Source organism: Mauremys reevesii, linkage group 2 (assembly GCF_016161935.1).
Source record: "Mauremys reevesii isolate NIE-2019 linkage group 2, ASM1616193v1, whole genome shotgun sequence".
Lineage (NCBI taxonomy): Eukaryota > Metazoa > Chordata > Testudines > Geoemydidae > Mauremys > Mauremys reevesii.
The window spans coordinates 63,686,682-63,711,120 of NC_052624.1; the positions used below are offsets into that span (position 1 = coordinate 63,686,682).

The following is a 24,439-nucleotide window of genomic DNA, read 5'->3' on the forward strand; positions in this document are numbered from 1 at the left end:
ATTTATAGTTAAGGTAACGTACCACTGTCCTAAATCTGCAAAATTTAGTTATGCATGGACATGCCCCCAAGACAATAAAAAAATATCACTTCCAAGCAAGATGACATTTACTACACAAAAGGGGGGAGAAAAAAAGCCAACTATGCAACAGTGCTGAGAGTCATAGGAATAAAGCAGCAGGACATGGAGGTAGGAGATCTGGAGCACAGCAGCTGAAGAGGGCAAGGTGGCGTGGAATTTAGAAGCGTGTGTACACAAGTTTAGCTGTCTTCTATTAAACTGTAAGCTCTTCAGGGCAAGGTCTTGTCTTTTAGTCTGTATTTGTAAAACACCTAGGACAACAGGACAGCCTACCATGCTGTACTGTACAATGTGTTCGCAAACTAGACAGTCATGGAGAAAGCAAGTCTCTTGGAACAAAAGAGAAAGACTTAAGAGGAAGCACTAACTAGGTACCCAACCTGAAGAGAATTTTAAAAAGTACTACCTCTAAGATTATCTTCTTAGTTCAGTTGCCGTCTTTTGTCTTTCCCTCTGAATATTGGTGCCATATGTGAGTAGTCTGTGCCTACCTTGACCAACTGTCTGGTATCTAATATATAAATACTTTTTTTCAGAAATTATACCATGTGTAAGACCAATGCAAAGTGTCTGTGAGCATAAGTTCACCTTTGAGAAAAAAGTTTGTCCTAGCTAAATTTCAACTCTGGTAATATTCTGCTCACCCAGGTTCCACCCTGCAATTACAGTTGGCTATAATATGATTAAATTGTTTCTCTAAACTATTGTGCAATGATGCTATGCACTGTAACAGTTTCTGAATTTCTCAGGGTGGTTGCATTCCAATTGTCAATTAAGTGATACAGGTATCAGTCATGTACCAGTTACACTTGTGAAGTGCTTTGGGATCTTTTGAAATCTAGGTGATGTATAAACTGCAAGACAGTGTATTGCTATTTCCAAATCAAGGGAATGCCTGGTGATTAACAGCCTACTGTTATACCACCACCACCACCAAACAGACATCCTACCTTCTGGACTCAGTAAAACCCAAAACTAAATTAGCAGAGAGAATAAATTACCTCTGACCCCTAATGAGAATGAAGACTCCACGTCAGGGTTAAGATCAGTAGGGAAAGGGGAGGGGACAGAATATTCAAACTGCTTTTAACTACATAGAAACTATATTTAGAAATCTATTACTTTTTAGAATTTATAGGTTTCAATACACCGCAAATACTCACTGAATGCATGAATAATGCACAAGAATAACTGACATATGTACACCTTGATCAAGGTTTAAAAATACTTTTTAATATATTGAATCTACTCCAGTTCTACCATGTGAAATAATTAAATTCATTCTCTTGATCAGCCTGACAACAACAACAGTAAAATTTACAGAGTTTCCTTATTTATACAACTTTTACTAGCCATACTACAAACTTGTCAGGCTCTGCCAAATAAAACAGGTGAAAGTGACAAGTCTTTCCAAATCTGAAAATACCAGATTTTAAAAGACCGGTTACACATCTGTTAGGCTGTTGCATTCCACAGAAAAGAGAAAGTCTCAACTGTTGCAGGTATGAGCCTGTCAGATTGAGAGCATTAGTGGTAATTTGTGGACACTGAACTAAATTCATCCCAATATTGTATAATAAGCTTTTCAGTTTTGTATGGTTTCCACTAACAAAAATATCCATCTGTCACTGAAGTCAATTAAAAGACTCCCATTGACTTTAAGGTTGTATAATCAATGTTATAGTGTATAATCAGTGCCTAAATCCATAATAAGGAAAGGAACCTAGCTCGACAGTTGTGTTTTATCACATCAAAAAAAACAGTAAATTCATTTTCTTAGTACCATTTTGGAGATTGAAATTTGGATGGAAGTTTCCACTCCTCTATAATCAATTCCCCACACACCTCCAGCACATACAGTGACAATACACATATATGCCTGACAACCATGCTATAGTGGAAAACCTTAACTCTTACCTCATTCTTCCCCACAGGAAAACACCACATACAGACATGTTATATTCAGCGTGTTGAGTTCTAACACGTACATTGAATTGCATGATGTGTTGTATTCTCGTGGTTAAGTATGCAGTCAGAGTTACAGCCTTATGCTACAGTGTGATCATGAGGAATGTGATGTGTGTACTGAATTGCTGTATACGTTGGAGGTATATGGGAATTCCCTATAAACGGAGACAAACAGTCAGCGAAAGCGATGAGTGGAGGATAATGAGCATTAAAGAAGGGTACCTTAAGAGGACATTCCTTTAAAAGTAAAGGGAACACCCCGTCACAAAAAAAAAACCCTTAAGCAACCTTAACCGGTTTGTAACAGTGGTTTTTTGCGGGATAAGAAGAGACCTTGCATACAGAGATAAATCCACCCCCTTTTGGTGCTACTCAGGCCTTCCCTTTTTAGGAACCATCAGAAAATATTCAGGTCTACTGCATATCTTTTATATCTCCATATTTTGAAGATGGCAAAATATCAGGAATATCAACTACAGTTGCTGAGTATCCCAAACAACGATTGCTGCCTATCACAGGGTAGTTGGGTCCCTGTTGCTTCCCTGTGTAAGAGCAAGTGGGCCTAACTGAGCCACTTAATGGGGGCAGAGCTAAAAATGGGGCTATAAATGCCTGTCATGGGCAGGAAGAGGAGTGATTGGGGCAGGCTGTGTATGGGGAGAGGCACTAATTCGAATCATGGGCCCCTGATACGAGGGGAGAATGAGCTAGATCTCTGATGCCCAATGAAGGGGAGGTGGAAACAAAGGCAGAGTGAGTATGAATAAGACTGCTTAGGTATACTTTTATTAACCGCCCCCTACAACTTTAGTGGTTAATAGTGGTTTCATGTTAGGCCCAATGCATTAGATATAGGCAGTTTCTCATCAAGCATGATGGAAGGGCCAGTTTAATATTCAAAGTAATTTAAAAATAAGTTACCTAAAGTTTCCCTTTGGAACATTTACATAGTATGCAGTTAATCTATTGCATCTAATTTGGGTGTATATACGGTTCGGTCATTAGTGTAGAAATTCAACAGTTTTACATGCTTTCTGTTCTGCTCAACAAGATGTGACTGCCAGCAACAGATGTTGAAAATGATAACAGCCTTACTACTTCGCTAACTTACATAGAGTAGTAAACCCCATGCAGAGGGGAAATTACAATTTTATATACTGTACATACAGTTCTAATATGAATACCAATATGAGATGTATATCTAATTTTCCTCTATAGAAATAGGAAAATATAAATTCTAATATAAATTTTATTATTGGCAGGGCTGATTAAGGTTGCCAGACACTTCCCATTATAAGATCCTCTTTCCAGTTGCTTATAACTTTGCCAGATTTAATTGTCAGGGCTGAAACTTTCCAGGTTGGGTGTCTGCCTCAGGCTGATTTTTTTTCCCCCATCCAAAACAATTCAGCTGCTTACAAAAACGAGGATAGGGGAAAATACAGTTTTGTGCTTGTTAAATTATGGCAACCTTTTCTCTGTTAACCCCAATTCTTTGGAGCAGGGACTTGAAATTTAACAAGTGGGTGGCTATTGTGTCAGGAATCACTCTCTCTCCCTCTCTGTTGCCATGAAAATCTTCCCACATTTGCCTAAGTTATAAGCCTTTGAAAAACTGCAGTTCACATATGCTCAGCAGAGACTTCTTCAATTTTATCAATTAAAATCTCTGAAGAGTCCGTCCTCAGTGAGCATGCTTGAGCCTCTCAGCTCTTACCACTGAACAGACTACACATGCTCCAACCCCTCAGATCTCCTACTGTGACCAAACTACCAGTTAGCCAGCTACACAGAGCAACTGAGCATGTTCCCTTCAGCCCAGGGCTACAGAGGCAATGCCTGGCTATCCCTGTCATGGCTACTCCAGGCCAGCGTGCAGCCATGCACTAGAAATGAAGAGCAAGGAATCTGTCAGTGACACCCCTGCTGGTATGCAGGCAATGAGGAGGAGGAAGCCGGTATGATTCAAATGCAGAGGGACCAGGTTCTTCCTGCAGTTCCCTGCCTCATTCACTGCACATCTTCCAACTGTGCAACAGATGAGGGAGGGGTTCTATAGACAAGGCCAGCCTTAGGGAAAATGGCTCCCTGAGTGAACTTGTATTTTTGGCACCTCTGGCCCCCATGGGTGTGGTGCCCCCCCATTGCCCTTTGCCCATGTGCATGCCTCCTGCATTTCCCCTGGCCGTGTGGGCCCCACACCCTAACCCCTGCACTGTGCCCCCATCACCCCTAACCCCTGCACCCACATAGGAAAATTGACCTGGATGCATGGAGCGCTTGGTATTGCTCCTCACTCCCCCACTCACAGCCCCCTAAGGGGGCACAGAGGAATGTTGGGGAGAGTAGTATCTGTGCGTCAGTGCTTGCCTCCTCCTTCCATGTTCCTGCTCGGGACAAAGCCAGGAGAAATATGGGCGCCCCCTCTCCCCCCCACAGCACTCCCCTTCCAGCTGGAAGCAGCTTCCGACTCTACATTGGCAGCAAACACCTCTGTGCTGCTGCACGGTGCTCCCCTTGACCATGGCACCCCTGGATGGTTGCCCAGATGGCCCACCCCTAAGGCCGGCCCTGCTTAAAGACAACAGCCTCCCTTCACTACCCAATCCTGATTCATCCCCAGAGCAGGTCCATCCTATTCACTGAATGAGACAGGAGTGCTGCGGAAAAATATTATGTGATCATGTAATTAAAGACTGTATGACAGTGCATATGCACAGGAGGAAAAAAATTAAGGTTGCACAAACAATCTTAATTCTGGCATTTCCTAACTTTTGAGTAATTGACTTTGCAACCTTAATAATGTTCTTTTAATGAAGTTTGTTTTGTGTGTAATATTAGGTAGATTCAGAACCATTGCAATTGAGCAGATGAACTACTTTTTATCTAATTAGTTATAGGCAGATTGATAATTTGGAAACATATGCTTGTTTAACAGTATAATGCCCAAACCTAGTAGTAATTAAGTATTAGACTAACCTAGAGCTTTATTTAGATATCAAAACAAGCTTGGAAAGGAATAAACAGAACAACCAGTAATATTTAATTAATTTTGTATAATGTTGCTGCTAATCTATAAAAATCTATGCCCAAATTTTCTGAGTTTTCCATGCACAATTGGTGCCTACGTTGTGCACATAACTGTGTTACCTGCACGCGCCTATTAGATGCACCACTGTACATGCAAAATTCTGAAAATGTAGAGGTTAGGCTGCACAGTGACCATTAAGACCCCAATCCTGCAAATAACTTTACACGTGAGTCGTCCCACCGAAGTCAACAGGAATACTCATCTTCAGAATGCTAGATCAGGGGTAGGTGAATGGTTAGGGAAATTAATATGCCACCCTACACATTTGACAATAAAAACTACTCAGTGCTTATGAAAAATGGACTGTAGAAGCCCAAAAAATGAATAACCTAGCACAAATTTGCAGCTATTTGTATGTTTGCAAACTTGCATTTAAAAAAACAACCAACCTTATAGCAGGCATTTACCAACATGGATTTTTATTTGATTTCAAAATAATGGGATTCATTTTATTTATATTTATAATAATGCAGTAATTATCTAAAGCAAATGTACATTTGTCAGAATTTTTAGTAGGTGCCATTCTTGACTTTTGAAAATATATGACAGGGTACAAGAAGGAAATATAAAATTGGGTTAGCCAAATATAGTACTGGAGCTTTACAAGAGAGACATATATACTATGTTATTTTAACTAAGTCTACCAGTTAAACATGCTGTAACAGCTTTCCACTAACTTACACACACCCATAAACATAAATCTGTAATACTAATCCCAGGAAAAATCCATCACTGATTATCAGGCCCAAGCTAATAGTTAAAAATAAATAGCAAGAAAAGAAAAAGAAAAAAAACACATTCTGTTTCTTCATTATAAGGACCTTCCCTTTTTCCATGAAGGCTTTATCTTTAGTAAAAGTTAATGAAAGCTGGTTTGTCATCCTATGTTATTACTATTGAAGATTCAATTTAGTTTGCACAATTTAGAGCCATAATGTCAGTTGTTTTGTATGCAAATCATTGGGTACTTAGTTAAAAAAAAAAAGTACTTATCAACTGGATTTTGTGAATATGCTATTATGGTTCTTAAACAGTCAGTGTATTTTTTATTTGACCAAATAAACAACCCCTCTCCCAGCCTGCTTTTTAAAGAATTGATGAAAAATCCTGGAGTTTGCGGAGACCTAGACAACCAAAAGCAGACAGGTCGGTGTGGGTTCATGACTTGTATATGGGTTTACTCAAAGGTCACTTCTCAAATGAGCTACACGGAGGTTCCAAAAAAAGTGTTTGGTTTCTAATAGTGTCCATTGCCAAAATAACAGCTCACAAGTTCTCCTCCTCACGTAAAAACTGGAACACAGCTGAGAAGTCTTTCAAGGCATAGCCCTTTGCACACATCATCCTGTAGATCTGATGTGCTAGAGATCCCAAAGGAACAGGTGTTTTAGTGTTGGTAGCAGTAATCTGTGCCAAGCCAAGATCCTGAAAGCAGAAAAAACACAGGGAGAAACAACAAGGAATTAAGTAGCCATATGAATATTGCCTGCTATTTGGCTTCCTTGTAAAGAGAAGCCACTGCCAACAAATGAAATACTGTAGCCTTAAAATTCCAGCCCTGGAAGGAGGCAGGTATTGCCTTCATTTTTTGGTATTGTGACAGGGGCTAAACCAGAAAGTCCAAAACAGCTTTTGATTCACTTCAAACCAAAACTGATTTTTTTTTTCAGTTTTTCTCAAAGGAAATGAATACAGGAAAAAAAAATCCATTTTGATTTTAAAAAACACCTGAAATTGGGGGGGGGGGGAGGGAAGAACCCAAAACAACTTTTTTCCTTTATTTTTGGGGTCTCTTTCACCTTAAAAAAAAAAGTTAAATTTCTAAATGAAATATCATTTAGAAAAAAAGTCAAAACATTTTGATATTTTCCTATTATTTTTCTGGGCCAAATTTGACACACATTCAGTGAATAGTTTGAGCAACACAGAAAGTGCATTTTACGGTGAATTTATGCTGAAGAACCAAATGGACCCATTAGTTTTTCGCACCACTTTGGAGCTCAGCTTTCTCTCTCAATCACTGTTGCTTTAGAAGTAGAGGCAGCATGCCTACTGGCAGGAGCAGAGGACTCAATGTCAGGATTCCTGAGCTCTATAACTGGCACTGCCACTGACGATGTGATACTTGCATAAAATCAGCTTCTCAGAGCCTCAGGTTAACCATCTTCAAGTGGGCATAATAGTATTTACTTGCCTCAAACCCTCCTAGACTAACCTGGTCTCTTGAACTGCATGGGGACTTTATACCAGTAGAAAGCACATTCTGTTTCCATTATAACTCTCCCCTGGGGACCAGTTAAGACTTCAATTGTGTCAGTTGGGACAGCTTTAAATACCACCAAAAGCTCTGTCCACGGAGACTGTAGTAGAGTTCTGATAAATCAGGTTCCTGGGCTGTCCTGGCCATTCCCACTCCTCAGCTAGTATCACTCCACTTTCCTGGGCACATTAGCCTAAGGGTATGTCTATGCTGCAGCTGGGAGTGAGCAGACAGACTCACTCTGGCAGGGCTCATACTAGCATACTAAAAATAGCAGTTTGGATGTTGTGGCTCAGGTTGGAGCTCGTGAGTTTGTCTACCCAAGCTGGTAGTCTCACTCTCAGCTTCAGTGTAGATCATACCCACAGGATACGTCTACTTGGGGATAAAAGCCCGGTGTGGCACAGACATGGCTGCCCTGGTGAGTTGATTTGGGCTCATGGGGCTTGGGCTGCGGGGCTAAAAATTGCTGTGTAGATGTATGGGCTCAGGCTGGAGCCCAAGCCCTGGAACCCTCCACCCTCACAGGGCCCCAGAAAAGCTGTTACTATGCTGTCTGTTGAGGTCAACACACAGTTGACATCATTGGCTAGTAGTGTACAGAAGACTGCCCTAACCCCAGAAAACCAGTATGCTGCTTTCTTGTAGAGATACCTTTTTCTATGAATGGACATGAAATATAAATGGGCTCCCCAACTCTTGAGAATGTGTTTAGGATCACAATTTTCCAGTGGTACACTCTAAATTCTGAGGGACCATTCACTAGCATAGGCAGAATTTCCATAGATCTTGGCATGGTCAATGAGTCCCTGCTCCAAGTCTGTTGAAACACAGAGCTGCTAGTTGTTGGGGGTGTACCTGACCTAAATGGAGAAGGACTTCTCTGACTCTAGTGTGAGAAATGAGAAACAATTTTGCTCTTCTCTCCCATGATGGATGCGATTCCCTCACCTTCTGTGTCATGCTGAACTCTGAAGTAGCATAGATGCTGTTACAGAATAATAGACTGCTAAGCATTATCATAAACTTCAGATTGTGAAGTTTCCAGCCTCTTTTCTGTAGCTGCTTGAAGCTCCTTGAACAAGACAACTTTGACTAACCAGCATTCAATAAGATATACTTTGTAGCCTCTTAAAGCAGCTGCTAGCAACACTAGCACTTTTGTAACGGGATGAAGACCTAAGGAAAATGAGCTATATTTACTTAAAACAACCCAATCATGGAAACCGTGTGTCAATAGGCATCCTGTAACGTTATCAAAAACATGTAATCTCTGGGCGCAGTCGCTTGTCTTCAGAATTTATATTCTGAATTTCATCAGATGACAAAGTTGTTCTGACTGGGATATGGCTCTTCTTGACCTTTTGGGAAAGGCAGAATCAGAATATACTTTCCTGCCCCTCTCCCCCTCTTGGGAACTGACACAATGGCTTCCAGATGTTTTACTATCAGAAACTAAAGCAATTTTTGCTGGACTTGGAGAAATATCAGTCTTTTATGGGGAAGCAGTGGCTAACATTTCTAAAAGAATTGTTATTGTTATTAAGGAAATACTTCACTTATTTTTAGTTATTTTCTAGTCTGACCTCAATCAGATTCTGCCATTGAAAGGAAAACCCAAAGACTGTCCTGACCTAGCATCAGAAACTCTTTAGTAAAAAGAAATGGAAAGCCCTACTTCTGCCCCTACTCTGTCTGGATAAATCACCCCTGACAAGGGTCAAGATTAATATGATCTAAATCTAGTTCTTCCAGGAATCCTAAAAGGAAGGCTGTTATCAACACCTTTAATGTTAATGGGAGGAGAGGACTTCTGATCTGTAATGTCTTCTCTGTATAACCCTCTGACCCTTAAAAGGGAAAAGCAATAAATCTGATCTTTGAAGTGAAATCTCCAGACCAGGGCTCATATTAGAGAGCTTGTCTAGACACTAGGTTACTCCAGACTTCAAGACAGAAGAGAGGTGATTTCCAGAGAGGTGTCTTGTAGAAAGTTTGCTGCCAAAAAAAACTTGGAGCCTATAACTTTGTCTGTGGGATCCATCAGTGGTGGAATACTTTAATAAATCTTTCAACTATCACCATGTTTGACATCTGAGAAGATGAAGTTTTATGACCATCTTAGGACAACAGCTATCTTGTGGTCATTTAAATAATTCTTTAAATAATTGTCTATGTAGACAGTCATCTTCTCCACTTCAAGCGATTCTCTCCCTCCCTTCCTCTACAAACTCTTATTATTCCTTATTGTTTATGGCAAGTGTGCTGTGCAGTTTACAGGAAAAATAAAAGAGTAGGTCCCTGGCCCGAAGAATTTACAATCTAATTTGAGTAATGGCATGAGTGGGTGGAACAAACAAAAGGATAAATTCTCATCTCACAAATCTCTTTACATAGACTAGGGCAGGGGTCGGCAACCTCTGGCACGCAGCTCGCCAGGGTAAGTACCCTGGCGGGCCGGGACAGTTTGTTTACCTGCCGCGTCGGCAGATTCGGCCAATCGCGGGTTCCACTGGCCACTGTTCGCCGTCCCAGGCCAATGGGGGCAGCGGGAAGTCGCGGCCAGCACATCCCTCACCCGCGCCGCTTTCCGCCACCCCCATTGGCTTGGGGCAGTGAACCGTGGCCAGTGGGAGCCGTGATTGGCCAAACCTGCCGATGCGGAAGGTAAACAAACTGGCCCGGCCCACCAGGGTGCTTACCCTGGTGAGCCGCGTGCCAGAGGTTGCCGACCCCTGGACTAGGGAATGGACTGTTTAGTACCTGCTAGTATCAGTAGCCTTAGCTAAATGCTTACTCAAGTAATTGTTCCCTCTGCATCGAAGAATGTGTCCCCTGAGGATTGTTGAAGAAGTGCTAGAAAAATCTACTGCCCCTCCCTCCCTCCTGTGTTGCAGATTCAAGATTAGAAGACGACAGTCAGAAATTTCAGCTTTGCTCATTGGAGGAAAGGAGGAGGAAACTCAGATGAGGGCAGCTAGCAATCTGACTGTATGATTTACATTATGAACACTCTTGTGCTTTGGGAAACCTTTCCTTAGCTATCCTTGACACTTGAAGGCTGCCAACCTCTGGCCTATATCAGTGACAGAAATTAAATTTTGATTTTGAAGAATGAAGTGCCAAATTAGTTAGCTCACATCAATTTTAAAGACAGTTCACACATGTACATTAGGTGCCTTTGCACTAGTGTCTCCTTGTTCTCTACCATTTTTTCCTCTTCCATTGACTCCTTTCTATCTTTCTCCTCCTTCCTGTTCCCTAGTAACTTTCCTTACACCCCTCCCCAGTCTGCTACTGCTCCACCAATATGCTCTATTTTATTCACATTAGAAAAATGCCTATCATAGTACCAGGGCACCAGACCCCTCCCAGTACACACATCCTTCTATCAGCCTCCAAATACCCCCCTCCCAGTACACATTCAGCACCCCTCAACTGTGCCCCCCGTCAGCTCCTCCCACCATCCTCTTTTGGGGAACCTGGAAGATAGTAACCCTAGCCCCATCAGTTTCACTTTCTAGTTCTGCTCCAGTCTCTCTTCTTTTACCTGACCTTGTAGGATATTGGGCATGGCATAACTAAAGGACGAGAGGAGGGAGGCAGGAGTTTTGTTTCATACTGCTCTGTATCTGCTCACTTTCAGGCTCTCGGACAAGTGGGTGCTCATTTTAACATCTCAACTGCCCTGATCCTGCAAGCTACTCCTGCATCTGTCCAGAGCCCCACCGAAAACAATCTTGTGATAGGGGAGACAAGTGAAAAATACTAAGAGGCTAATATACTATGAAATATTTTGAGGTGGTTAAAAACAAAGATCAGCAAAAAATACAACTTCCTTCTGCACACTGCAAATCCCATACATAATCCTAGACAGGCCTCAATCCCGCAAGCTGATCTGGAAGGCTTCCCACCCTACAGAGGTTTCATGCAGGCATCAGGGTTGACCCACACAAATCAGTTTGCAGCTTAAGTATGAAAGAGCAAGAATGCGTGTGTCTACGTCACATACACACATGTGGCCAGGGTAGGGTTTTGGGTGGTTTTTTTTTTTTTTTTTTTTTTTGCACGTAGCTTTTGGTTTAAACTCTGAAGTACTAGAGTCAATAAAGAAAAGGCTGGGAAACTAGGAAGAACCCACATACAACTTCCTTTCTGTAGCTTTTATTCCGCTTGAAAGTGAAGATGCTGTGAAGAGGCCTGTGGCATGCAAGCTCCAAATATTTATTTAAAAAAAAAAGAAAATTAAGCTCCAAACCAACATGTTCTGTGCAGCACAGCACACACAGTAAATTCCTGCCCTGGGGAGTTTATTCTATAAAGACAGATAAAGATCACAAGGAGCATGTGGGGTTTTGGATGATGATAGAATGAAAAGAGGGATGGAGCCTGGAGCACTGATGGGAAAGTAGCTTCAGGTATAAAGGGTAGGCACAAACAGCAAGGAGGGAGAAGGGAACAAGAGGGGATGGAAGAGAGAGAGTTGGAAAATAAGAGAAAAGAGCGAAGGAGGAGAAGGGAGCAGCATTGTGCAAAGACTTTAGGAGCAAGGATAATAGATGTGAGAAGATAATGACACAATGGGATGTCGATCAAGTGAGGAAATTATTTAGTACTGCATTGTGGATGTACTGGAAAGGAGCAATATGGTACCTCAAGAGAGACAGGAGAGGAGGCAGTTCCAATAATAAGGAAGATACTGCAAGTTTCATTCTTCCACCTCTTTCATCAGATATTACAGGAGAGAGAAGATTACTGTCTCTCTATGCACCATGAAAGCATCACTTTTGCATCTCCAATAGAGAGAAGGCAAGGAAATACGGCCTGTTCGTATCTGTATTTGACCTGTTAGTCATCTATCTATCTGGCTGGGGCAGTGCTACATTTGCTCCCTGAGATCCCCCCTCCCTGTAGAATATATATCTGGGAGAGAACTGCTTCTCTGCTGTTCCCTCCCCTTTCCTTGGGTGGTAGGGCACAGGGGGTATCCAGGTAATAGAGCCTGTCATAAGGGGCCAGCTGACGGCCCTCTTGCCTGCCAGGGGAAGGGGATAGCATCTGTTTGCCCTTGCTGCTGGTGGGTGGCCATTTTGGGCCCTGTTTGCTCTTGCAGCTGGCAAATAGCCAGCTGGGCTCCATTCCATCACCATCTTGCTCACCCTTACCTAGTGAGCTGGATCTTTTATGATGCCAGGGGCTAGGCCAGTTGCCAATTGGATGAGAATTTTCCTATGTGGCAAACTGCCATGTGGATTTTCTCACCTGCCACCCAGCATCTCAGAGGTCTGGTTTCAGGGGGGCACGGTTAAGGGTTTAAATTACAGTCACAACTTTGGCAGGGTCTACTGCAGTTGCTGGATTTAAAAGGTCTGATGCAAGGTCTCTATAACACAATGGGCTGCCTGGTCATGGGCCCAGAGCATGACACTGCATGTCTCATGCAACATATGGCTCATCTCATATCATCTCTCCTACTTCCTGCATGGAGGAGGGAAATGGGTTGAGACTCTGGCTTCCAGCCAGGATCCCTGGGCAGGCCTCAGAGCATAGAGGGGTACTTCCTTCATACCCACCCTTCAGGACTGTAGGATACAAGTACACGGTTGAAATCCACCCTGGAACAGCCCAGCTAAGTAGTTAGGGTTCCTTATTGGTTAAGGCTTCTTAATTAAATACAGAGGTCACAATTTTAAATCTCATTGTCTCCATGTCCACATCAATACTTACACCTACCCCACAGGGGTGTTGGGAGGGTTAAGTCAATCAATGATTGTGAAGCCCTTTGAGATTGCCAATTGGAAGACACTGTGGGCCAAATCCTAGGCTAGTGTAAATCAGATAATTCCACTGAAGTCAATAGAAATACACCGATTTATATCATCTGAGGATCTAATCCTACACAACTGCTAGGAATTGTTCTATATAGCCACTAGTTGACCAGGAGCATGTGCTGCTGGAAGAAGTCCAACTTCAAAGAGGGAGGATGTGGCTTTGTTGACAGTCTTTGGAACATAGAGTCATAACACTAATCTTCACTGATCCTACACTATGGCTACACTTACAAATCTGCAGCGCTGGTAGTTGCAGCGCTGGTCCTCCAGCTGTGTGGCCACACTCTCAGCTACCAGCGCTGGTGTGTGGCCACATTTGCAGCGCTGTTGGGAGTGATGCATTATGGGCAGCTATCCCAGCGTTCAAGTGGCAGCAACATGCTTTTCAAAAGAGGGGGGTGGGGTGGGGCGTAGTGTGACAGGGAGCGGGCGAGAGAGAGAGAGTGGATTTTTGGAGCCAACACTGTATGTTACCTTCCTGCCTTGAAAAATCAGAACATGTTCCCGATCCCTTACCCTTAACTCTTAACTGCAAACAGCCTGCAGCCAACGGACTCCCTCTCTCCCCTCTGCCCCGTTTCTGTCAAGCAAACACTCACTCCCTGCCTGCCTCATTATCTCATTTGATTGTTCACAGATTGATCACAGCAAACAGGAGCTGTGTTTGTAGATAAGCAGCTCCGGGATCAACGGAGCTCCGGAGCTCTGAGTTCACAACAAAACAAAGAGAGGCTGCATAACAAAACAAAGAGTAATTTATAAAAGCATTCTGGGATATCTGCTAATACCCTGGAGGCCAATAACAGCGCTGGTGTGTGGCCACACTTGATGACCAGCGCTGCAGCACCAGCGCTGCAATCTTTATTCCCCATGCTGAGCCAGGTGTACAGCCAGCGCTGCAGCCAGGGAGTTGCAGCGCTGGATGTGCCCTGCAGGTGTGGATACTTACTAATTGCAGCACTGGAAAGCCTCCACCAGCGCTGCAACTCGCAAGTGTAGCCATACCCTAAGAGAAACCCTACAACCACACCTATCAAGGATTCAGCTGATAATTCAGAGCTACAGTAATGTGTGGTCCTCTCCAGGAGTGCACATAATTCCAAACACCATTAACAGTTTTAACTGAGGGAAGAACATTGCATTTCATCCAGTGTCCGCTGGAAGTGTGGTACACCGTTAGAAGTGTGGTATAAGCGATCAGTGATATTCAGGGAGACCACACCCACAACATAGACAGATTTCTCATGTATTTTGACACTCAAGAACAATAAAACAGTTCTTTCTATACTTATGATTATATTTATATACCTTAGCCATGAGCGTTGTTCCAAAGCCACCTTGGTAATTATTAGCAGAGGGTACTCCTTCCATTACTCCTGGAACAGGGTTGTAAGTGTCGCTTGACCAACAACGGCCCGAACTCATATTTAGGATTTTAGCCAGCAGTTTGGGGTCAAGCCCTAACCTGTCAAAGGTCAAGGAAGAGAAGTATTAATGTCAAAATGCACAAGATATGGGTGACTTGTTTTATATGCTAGGACCACACTATAATTTCTCTCTCTTTATTATAAGTCAAGAAAAATGATAGAGTATTGATATAGGGGGAGGGGATCCCCATCTTAAATTAAAGGGCATCAATCTATCGTTTAAGCAATACGTTTTCAAAGCTTCTGCCTTCTGCTCTATGAAAAGACCTTCCACCTGAAAATGCAAGCAAAATGAAGGCCCTCTGAGAATAGCAGTTCTCTTGTATGCCTATTACCAGAAGAAGTTTTCAGTTCTTCCACATGCTACTGTATACCTGCGCTTCATACCCTTGCAGCCAAATGATAATCTTTGAAACTGGATGAACTATTTCAAAACTAAGTATTGGCAAATAAAAGGTGCATTATGGAAGTATGTTTTGGTGAATTTATGGGTATATATTTACTCGTTAATGCAAGCAATGTAATATTAACAATAAGGAGACTGAAAGATGTTATCCCTTTTAAAAAACAACATTTACTATTGTTCACATTTGCAAACTAGTTTTTATTATTATTAAATCTTTATTATACACTCTTGCTTAGGAAGCAAGTCTGCATGAAACTGTGACATATGCTCTCTATCTGTTCACAGACATGCATTATAGTTCTGGGTCAACTGCTGATAAGGTTACTGATCCTGATAAAACAAAGCTTGTCCGAGCAGAAACATCATTTGTTCTATCACTGAGCTGATGGCATAAACTGCTGTTCATTGTGGACTTTAAAAGAAATGTAGTCAAGATATTACTTTAACACACTGAGTTGTTAGACCTGTTATTATTTTGCGTTTTTGCTGAATATCAAGTTGCAAATATAATTTTACACCAATTGCATTTATATCAATAATTGGTAGCGATATTTTTTAAAGGTTCTGTTTATATTCAGCTGCACTCTCCATGAAAAAAGAATTCAGACACAATTATCTCCTGTATCTCCTAATGCAAAGCAGAACAAGAATTTTTGAAAGAGACTGCACAACCTACTATAGTCATATACTTCCTGCAGGAAAACTGACAAGACTGAACATTAAATATGTTTCATACCATAATTCCAAGTCAGTTTTACCTAGGGCCAGATTATGACATTCTGAGGCCCTAAGCTATGTCAAGTATAAGCAGCTCCAGAACATAAATAATAAATTCTTTTTTTTTTTTTCATAAAAAGGACACTGAATATATAGACACAAAAGTTCTCACAAGAAAACAAGAGAGGATATATAATTTTTTAAAGCCATAAATAAGGAAAAGTATCCTTCTTTTCATATGAATAAATGAAAAAAAACATATGATTTATTTTGATAGGGAAATACAAAGTTTATCCAGACTATATATAAAATATATTTACAAATGTTTATTCCAATTTAATTTTCGCTACAAAAAAAAAATGAATTGTTGGGATTTTTCTTTTGCCATGCTATAAAAATGCAGTGAAGGTTCCCGAAACGGACGGAGGGAAGCCAACAAAAATTTATCCTCCTCAAGATCCACAAGATGATCACCTGCAAACTCAATCATGTGAAGAACGGATAGTGCATGAAGCAGAAAGTGTCGTGCACACTAAAATACACAACTGTAAGTATGTACAGATCAAAAGAAGAAAGAACACACCAACACTTAAGAAAACGAAGAAAAACAGGACCGAAGGCACTATATGTCTGAGTGTGCTGGACCGTTAACTAAAAATGGCGGCCTTCCAGCTATTACCAGCCAAGGGGGATGCTATACATAACGTCTCTCCTAGGACGAGTCCCATCGGAGTATGAGCTTGGCAGGATTGCTTCACGACACTGCTGTCTCCAACCTCACATTTTTCCCAATTTTATCAGCAGTGAGATTATTTATTTAAATAAATTATGGAGGCAGATCAGAATTTTACCAGTAGCAGCTGGCCAACAAAACGCTGCCTTAGGAGACTGATAGCAGTCTTACTTGTAGAAATACTAATTTTACAAGTGCAATTATCGTTTTTTTCTCAGCCCTGGCCTCCCGCCTGTCAATAATGAACAATCATTGAAGGATAAGGGTAGGGTAAGGGTATTTGTGTAGCCAGATGTGTATATTTTTGTCATATTTGAACAAAAATGTCTATATTTAGAGAGAATCTTCTTTTTCCTATACCTCCTTTATTTATCAACCAATTTTGATAAAATTTGAAATGGAGTCAGTTTTTTTCTTTTTTTCTCTTTTTTTTTTTAAATTTAGAGTCTCCTCATTTGCGAGGACCTAAGCTGTAGCTTAGTTTATGCCTTAATCCTGTACTGGTTTTACCTTCTCACAAAGAGAAGGTTCCTCCTCTTTGCACCAATTCTTTAATTGTAGCAACAACAGATCAACAATGTATCCAAACTAATCATAGGAATCTTTGTTTGTAGCATGCAATATTTAATTTATGAGAGATTAAGGGTCATTTATTAGTGGAATTTGCAAAAATAAATAAATGTTACATTTTAAATTTGTAAGTTACAACTTCGCAAATATAAATGACACTTTATATGGTGGGTATTAAGGTGTGGATCCTGCTCTCTTGGAAATATGTCTCAAATATTCCCCCCTCCTTTTAAAAATACCCAATATTTCAAAGATGCTTTTCAGAATTACCACTGTTAGTCCCATATTTACAGCCTGATGCTACAGCCCATGGAAGTCAGTGGAGAGTTTCTTATTGACTTCATTTGCATCAGGGCCTTATTATACTCTCCTCTCCCTCCTTTTTGAATTGAGCTTTCAATTTTTATTTCATTTGATTTGATTTTTAAATTGAAAGTGTTTCCCCCCACCATTATGTTTTGATTGCATTTTAAATCATGTTTTATCTTTTATAGTGCATCAAAGGCCTCAGCAAGGAGCACTTTATGACTAAAAATATTATTAAAAGTGTTCTCATTCAAATAAGTTGTACATTGGAACATTGACTAAAAAGAATATTAAGAACATATAGGACTCCTGATCCCTGAGCCACACAGCACACTGGTTTGTTTGTTCTGTCTCCAGGGTAAGTCTCTTCAGCAGCCCAGCACCTCCACTGGACCTTAGCTACAGCTTTCAATGGAGTTTACACTGCAAGACTGGGGTGGAGAGGAAGAGGCGAAATCTTAAAATGCATATAATCCCTCCTCACAAAATGAGTATTGTCCTGCTAGCATTCCAGTCAGTTCCTTGAACAAAATATATTTAAAAAATACAGACACTGTAAATATACACTGAATGAATTTTCAGCACTAGATGTGGAAAGGCAATGTAAAAAGATTTTTGCTTGTGGTGGGGGAAAAGATGTGTGTGTCAGTTTGAATCTCTATTTTCTAAACTTTGATGCTCTTATGCACCATGCAGATTCACTTCAGAAGACCTGCAATACTTTTTTTTTTTTTTTGGCAGCAAGTGTATCATTAAAAAGAGCAAGTTAGAAGCGTTTTGCATTTCATCTTTCTGAGAATTCATCTACTGGTGCATATATAACTGACAGTTAAAATTAGACATGTATTAAAATCAGTTACTGAAGAAATCCTCTGTCTTCCACTGCGCTCAAAGCTTGTAATGGTCTGAAACCAGCTAGAATATACAGTAATTGTCATTCAGTGAGAGTCTATCCTAGAAAGTCATGCTTCAGTGGAGAAGACTGAGTTTCCATTTGAAATCAACAAATTAATCCAAGACAGGTATCTGAAAGGGCAAGTTTAATAGGAAGCAGCTACTGGGCTCTCAACCATGATAAAATGTTATTGCTGTTTCCCTGTAAATTGGCTAGGAACATATGATACTTTCTGCATAAGAGCTCCATTGCTGTTCCAGAGATATACTGCTCAAACTATCAAAATGATGACAGTCTGTCAGTCCCCATAATAACTTGCCACTCGACGTGGCAAGAGTATGTGCACGCGCGTGTGCATTTACAATTGCCAAAATGTTCTTCCAGACACAGAGAAAGCAGCCAATATCCCAACATTATTAATAATGTAACACAAAAACAATTGCTGTGGCAAATCAATGCATCTTCAACAGAAATACTAATGAGCTACCAGGGAGGTAGAAAATAAAGATGGGGACACAGATCGGGATAAAAATAAGAACAATTGTAAGCACTGTTAAAAACCCAACCACATTCATTGAAGTTTGAAAAAAGTCTTTACCAACTTATTTTAAAAATTTCACAAACTTCTTCCCTGTTTCAGTCTGTAGTAATAACAAATCAGCAGTCAGACATGACAACCCCCATCCCCACCCCCCAAGAAAGGCAGTTCTGGGATTTTCTGAATGAGACTAGGAAGTAGCTAAAAACTCTTGAGAAATTTCCAGCCTGAGGTGCTTTGGGTAAGCTGTATCTGATCTTTCAGATAAATTATTCAGACAGAAGCTTTTGAGACTCACCCATGACTAGGAGAAATGTGTACACCAGCGTGGTTTTTATCATCCACGGACTCTGAATGGAATATTAATATTCACACAGGGCTCGATCATGCCATTTAGGTACAGAACCACTTTGAGGGCAGCACAGTCACACTGCCCCAGAATGCGACCTAGGTGTCTCCAGCCATTCCTTCCAAAATTTCCCAGTGTTCACCCAATGCTACATCCCCACAGGGGGGCATAGCATGTTTCTTTCCTGCATGCCTGCCCAGCTCTTCTGTGATTGTCCTTCCCACCCCCTCAGCTCCACCTTGTGGTATCTTGTGCCCCACAGATGCACACAGAGACAGCAATCCAGAGACTGGAGTGCAAGGACAACAACTGTGCTTGGCTGCTAAACAATGGCATAAAAGGAAGAGGAAATTCTTGTATCCTCAGACCCACCTGTACACCCACAAAGCAGCCAGGCACAACCTGGCCCATAATAAAAATCTATAGGAGAAAAAAAGAATCTTTTGCTACACTTGTGGTGGCCACTGTAGTCTCTCTCATGGTAGACAGGAGAATGGACTTGGTTGTAATAAATATAAAGGGAATTCTTTATGAAGACGTCTGATATAGACAAACCTTGTAGCTCTTTTGTGGCTCTCTAGCTCCCAAACTAATTATAAAATCCTGTGCTACCTATCGTCACCACCACATGGTCTCTCCTTAAAGGTATGTCAACGCTGCAATTAAAAACCCACAGCTGGCCCATGCCAGCTGACTCGAGCTTGTGGGGCTTGGACTAAGGGGCTGCTTAGCTGCAGTGTAGACATTCGGGTTTGGGCTCTAGGACTTGTGAGGTGGGAGGGTCACAGAGTTTGAGCCTGAACCAATACATCTATACTGTAATTAAACAGCCCCTTAGCCCAAGCTGAAGTCAGCTGGCACAGGCCAGCCATGAGTGCCTAACTGCAGTGCAGACATACCTTAAGACTGCGCAGGCAGCCCCAGCAGCAATCTCCACATGACTTAGTTGCAAGTCAGATATTCACAATAGTTGCTTTAAATTTTCAAGCTTTATCTTGCTAATACTTCTTTTCTTTTTTTTTTTACCTGAGAACCCAAAGATCAATAAAAGGTGGCCACTACAAACTGAGATGGTCAGCAACCCAAGTAGAAAGAAGAAAAACAGTAATCTGATGTTGCTGACAGTATCAATATATATTTTAATTTCTCATTAATGAAATGAAGGTGCAGTCTGTCTATTGCTTTGGCAGCAATATATTATAGCTTATAGCAATATACATATACACTCATATGTACGAACATGCGTGCACATCCACACACCCGTGCTAAACCTCTCATACTAGACACTTTCACTGTCAGACTGCAGCACTAAAATGGGAAAAGAAAAGCTCTAAATCAAAATGTATGTTACTTTCCAGTATTTTTGCCATACATCTTTCTACTACCTTTTATTATCAACATTCATAAAGGGCCATGGAGTGAATAGAAAAAAATAAATTAAAAAGGCAATTCAACAATTTTAAGAATTGCCAGAACTCAATGATCAAAACAAATAAAAGCCACTTAAAAATCCAAATTATAAATCTTAAACTAACTAATAAGTAAACGCTTCTAATAAAATGAGCCATCTTCATTTGTAAATAAGTTATCATGCAAGAAGAAATATGGTTCCCACACTTTTTTTTTAATTAAAAGAAAGAAAAAAAAAGAAAACCCAGAGGAACAAATTGAATATAAATATAGTAGTCCTTTAGTGATTGGGATGCTGCTTTTTGTGGGAGTTTTCTACTGGGAAATTTATGCTCACTGATACCAGTTTCATAGGTGCTTGAACTAGGGGTGCTGGCTTGAAGTGGATTCCATCATATATAGTTTTGTTCAATGACTCAGCACCCCTGACCAATTGGGGAAGCTCTCAGTATACTGTATTATGGAACAAATCTGTCATTTCAAAAATACATATGTAAATCTCATAGAAAATAAGAGATGTACTTGTTTTAGTGATTCTAAACTAATGTAAAGAGACCCTCTGCCTGTAAGAAAATGAAAGCAATGCAGCACTGTTGGCAAATTCTGTAGTGGAGCAGAAGTTCATTAACACAAGCCCAAATATGAGGGCTTGTGTTAATGAAGTATCTTTCTTCTAGGAAAGAGAAACCCAGCGAAGTTACCTTGTTTGGTTGCAGGATGTTTTCATGTGCGTATTCAATTTCTCTTTTTCTGCTGGACATTTCCTTGTTCCTTCGCACCCCTGCTCAATAGCCAACCTTCCCTGCCCAACACACATAAAAAAGCCCTAGCAGTTTCAAGTTAGTAAAGCTACCAATAAGCTTTCCCCATTGTCAGAAGTTGGACTTTCAATGCCAGACACATATCAACTTAATTAGTTGCACTCAGATTTCCACTTCTCTAACCCCCAGACACTACCATCCTTTGGCCTTATCTACAACAAATAACTTCATCCTGTTTGAACACTGTGGGAAATAATCCAGTTAGATGACATCATGATGATAACCACAACCTAGTGGCCAGTATAGACTGCAACAAATTGTGCTCAGCATCATGCCAATTAACTGTGATTAAACCGAGTCAGGCAAGTTGTTTTGAAGAAGGACACTACCTCCATAACTTGGTATACCAAGACTAGGTCACACAATGGATTTATACACACAAGAATTTCACCTATGGAAAAATCCTACTTTTGTTAAAAGTGGAAAAGGTGCCCTCCATGAGCTTAATCCAAAGCCCATTAATGCCCATGGAAAGACTACCATTTATTTCCATGGTCTTTCATTAGGGCCTATATAACAAACCCTCATGTTATTTGGTATGATGAACAGTCTGTACTCAAGCAATGCGCAGTATAGGAATAGCAGTTCAAGCTGAGCTGCATTACCGTTGCTGTGAGGTGAGGAAGCTTGCACAATGCCTGCCTTCACTAAAATCTGGCATTAGCATGCACGATCAGAATGCTACTTTCATACAACCCAAATTCACTCAACACTCCTGAGAGAAAAAATTAACCTGTAATAAGACAATCCAGACACTTGCAGGCTATAGCGGCTGCAAACACCTATTAGTTTCACATGGGATTTGATGCCAAGAATTTGTGTTCAAGGCCTCTTAAAATAAAACAAAACAAACGAACAAGTAAAATAATCCCTAGAAATGTGGACAAATATATAACAAAGTCATATGGAATTGATATTTCATTAAGTGTACCAACACTTAAAACTGACCATGATACAGCTTTACCATCCTGAATTATAATAGTTGTATGCAACCTTACCAATTTTATTATGGCTTGGTACCGATATGCTTCACTATCTATCGTACAGACACTCAATTTTAAAATGTAAATGGTACAGGATATTGATAAACCAATTAGCACTGATGCAAAGCAAATTCCTCTTTTATCTCAATTACAACATGACAACTTAATAGGTCAAGATAGTCTAACATCTGAGACAAGGGCAATTCAATAAAACAACTGCATCTTGATATGGTAATTAAGAGGAAATGTGAATCCATTACCCTGCCTTTTGTGTGAGTGTGTGCGTGCACGAGTGTGCATGTGCACGTTTTTATTTATTTAAATTTCTGAAGCCCTCTTACTGTTTTTGTAGTTTATATCAAAAACCATAGTAGGACATGCAATAGAGAACTGACAAATATCTGCAGTATCTGTAGTTTCTAGTGGGCGGTTGTAAAGGTGTATCTAAAAAGAGATGAATAATTCATGAAAACCCTAAGAAGCTATGCATTTACAGGATAATCTTCTCAGAAGCACAGACTTTTCTATTTATAAACCTACAAACTGTATTTCTATTTGATGTAAGCTTGGGCAAGGGAATCAAAGGTAAAATATTGCAAAGTTTAATTAAATGGCTTGTTACATGTAGAGGCTCACACAGGACTGGAAACGTAAAAATTTGTAACAAAATGAATACTTTAAAATACAGAAAAATTGGTTTTAGAAATTAAAATCTCAAAATCTTGCTACCTACAAGTCAGATACATCACCTGTTACAGAAAAATGTTGTTCTTAAAACAGGAAATAGTTAAAGCTAAGTAATGGAATATATTTTGGATTTTTCACAAGGAAGCATCCGTGATTAGCATGAGAAACAACAGTAGTTAAGTTTGACAGGAGGGTAAACTGACATTTTATGACTGCATCCTAGTTTCTTTTGAGATATGAAAAAATGCTAGAGGTTTCTTTTTAGCACATTTTGGGGCAAATAAAGCCAAATGGAGCCATGTGGGAGCATAACACTTGTGATACACGGTACATTAGCCTATGCTTCAAACAAATATATCTCCATGTTTTCTAAGTACATTTACATTTTATAGTGCATGTATCATCACAACAGAAGAAACTGAGACATCATAGAAAAAATATAATGTAACTTTAGATATTTGTAATATTTTATGGCCATGGCAAAGAATATTCATGTTCTCAAGAGTCCTACTCTTGGTCAAATAAATAAGCCTTATTGCATTCTAATTATGAAACACTTCTACCTTTTTTCTGGCAGAATCTCATCTATTTCTTCTGATCATCATTCTCTAGCCACAAAAAAGTCAACCAGCACTGCACATAAAAACTGCTAATATAAAAACACATAAAAACCAACAAACCTGATTCCAAGATTCATAGCCTCAGCAGTTCCAATCATACTGATAGCTAAGAGCATGTTGTTGCAGATCTTTGCAGCCTGAAAATAAATTAAATACCTAGTAAGGTTCTCCGTTTCCATGTAGATATCACATAGGATTTTTTTCAGCCAGTTCCAACGGGATTTTGACTGTATATGTTTAAACAACCTTTCCCTAAATGTAACACCTGTAAGTACCAATGTACTATAGCATCAGGTCAATGAAGGCTGACCTATGGATACTTCAGATAGTGTGAAATATTTTTGTTTTGCTAGCACAGTAACTCCACTTGCTTTGCTTTGAGTGTGTAGGCTACCTACTCTTTCAGACTATACCATAAATCTATTTCTATTGCACAATTTAAAAAAAAAATTGTGATCACCCAAAAGTACAATCTTAACAAGCCAAACTGAGAAAATGTTAGTTCAGATGTGTATTATTGGTTACCAATCCAAGATGTTGGGTAATGGTACCATGAGATATTTTGTAGAAGAATTTGCACTTTTTTGCTGATACCTCCATTTTATACTGGATTTCATTGTGGATTCTGGTTCTAGATAATTTACTTGGGGTAGATTAAAGAGAATTGGGTTAAAATGGAAGACAAATATGGTAACAAAAAGGGAAAGGCCAGGCTGATTGAATACCAAACATTCAGTAAGCATTAC

General features: G+C 40.3%; 1 protein-coding gene across 3 annotated transcripts in view; it reads right to left on the reverse strand.

Moving 5' to 3' along the window:
• Window positions 1-5,542: 5,542 nt before the first annotated feature.
• Window positions 5,543-24,439, reverse strand: part of HIBADH (3-hydroxyisobutyrate dehydrogenase) — a 144,932-nt gene continuing 126,035 nt past the window's right edge. For all 3 annotated transcript variants that reach the window (XM_039523431.1, XM_039523430.1, XM_039523429.1), the window contains 3 exons: window positions 23,754-23,830; window positions 14,540-14,696; window positions 5,543-6,565 (listed from right to left, as the gene is read on the reverse strand). In XM_039523431.1, coding sequence (XP_039379365.1) covers window positions 6,407-6,565; window positions 14,540-14,696; window positions 23,754-23,830 — 393 coding nt within the window. In that variant the 3' untranslated portion in view covers window positions 5,543-6,406. The remainder of the gene's footprint in view (window positions 6,566-14,539; window positions 14,697-23,753; window positions 23,831-24,439) is intronic.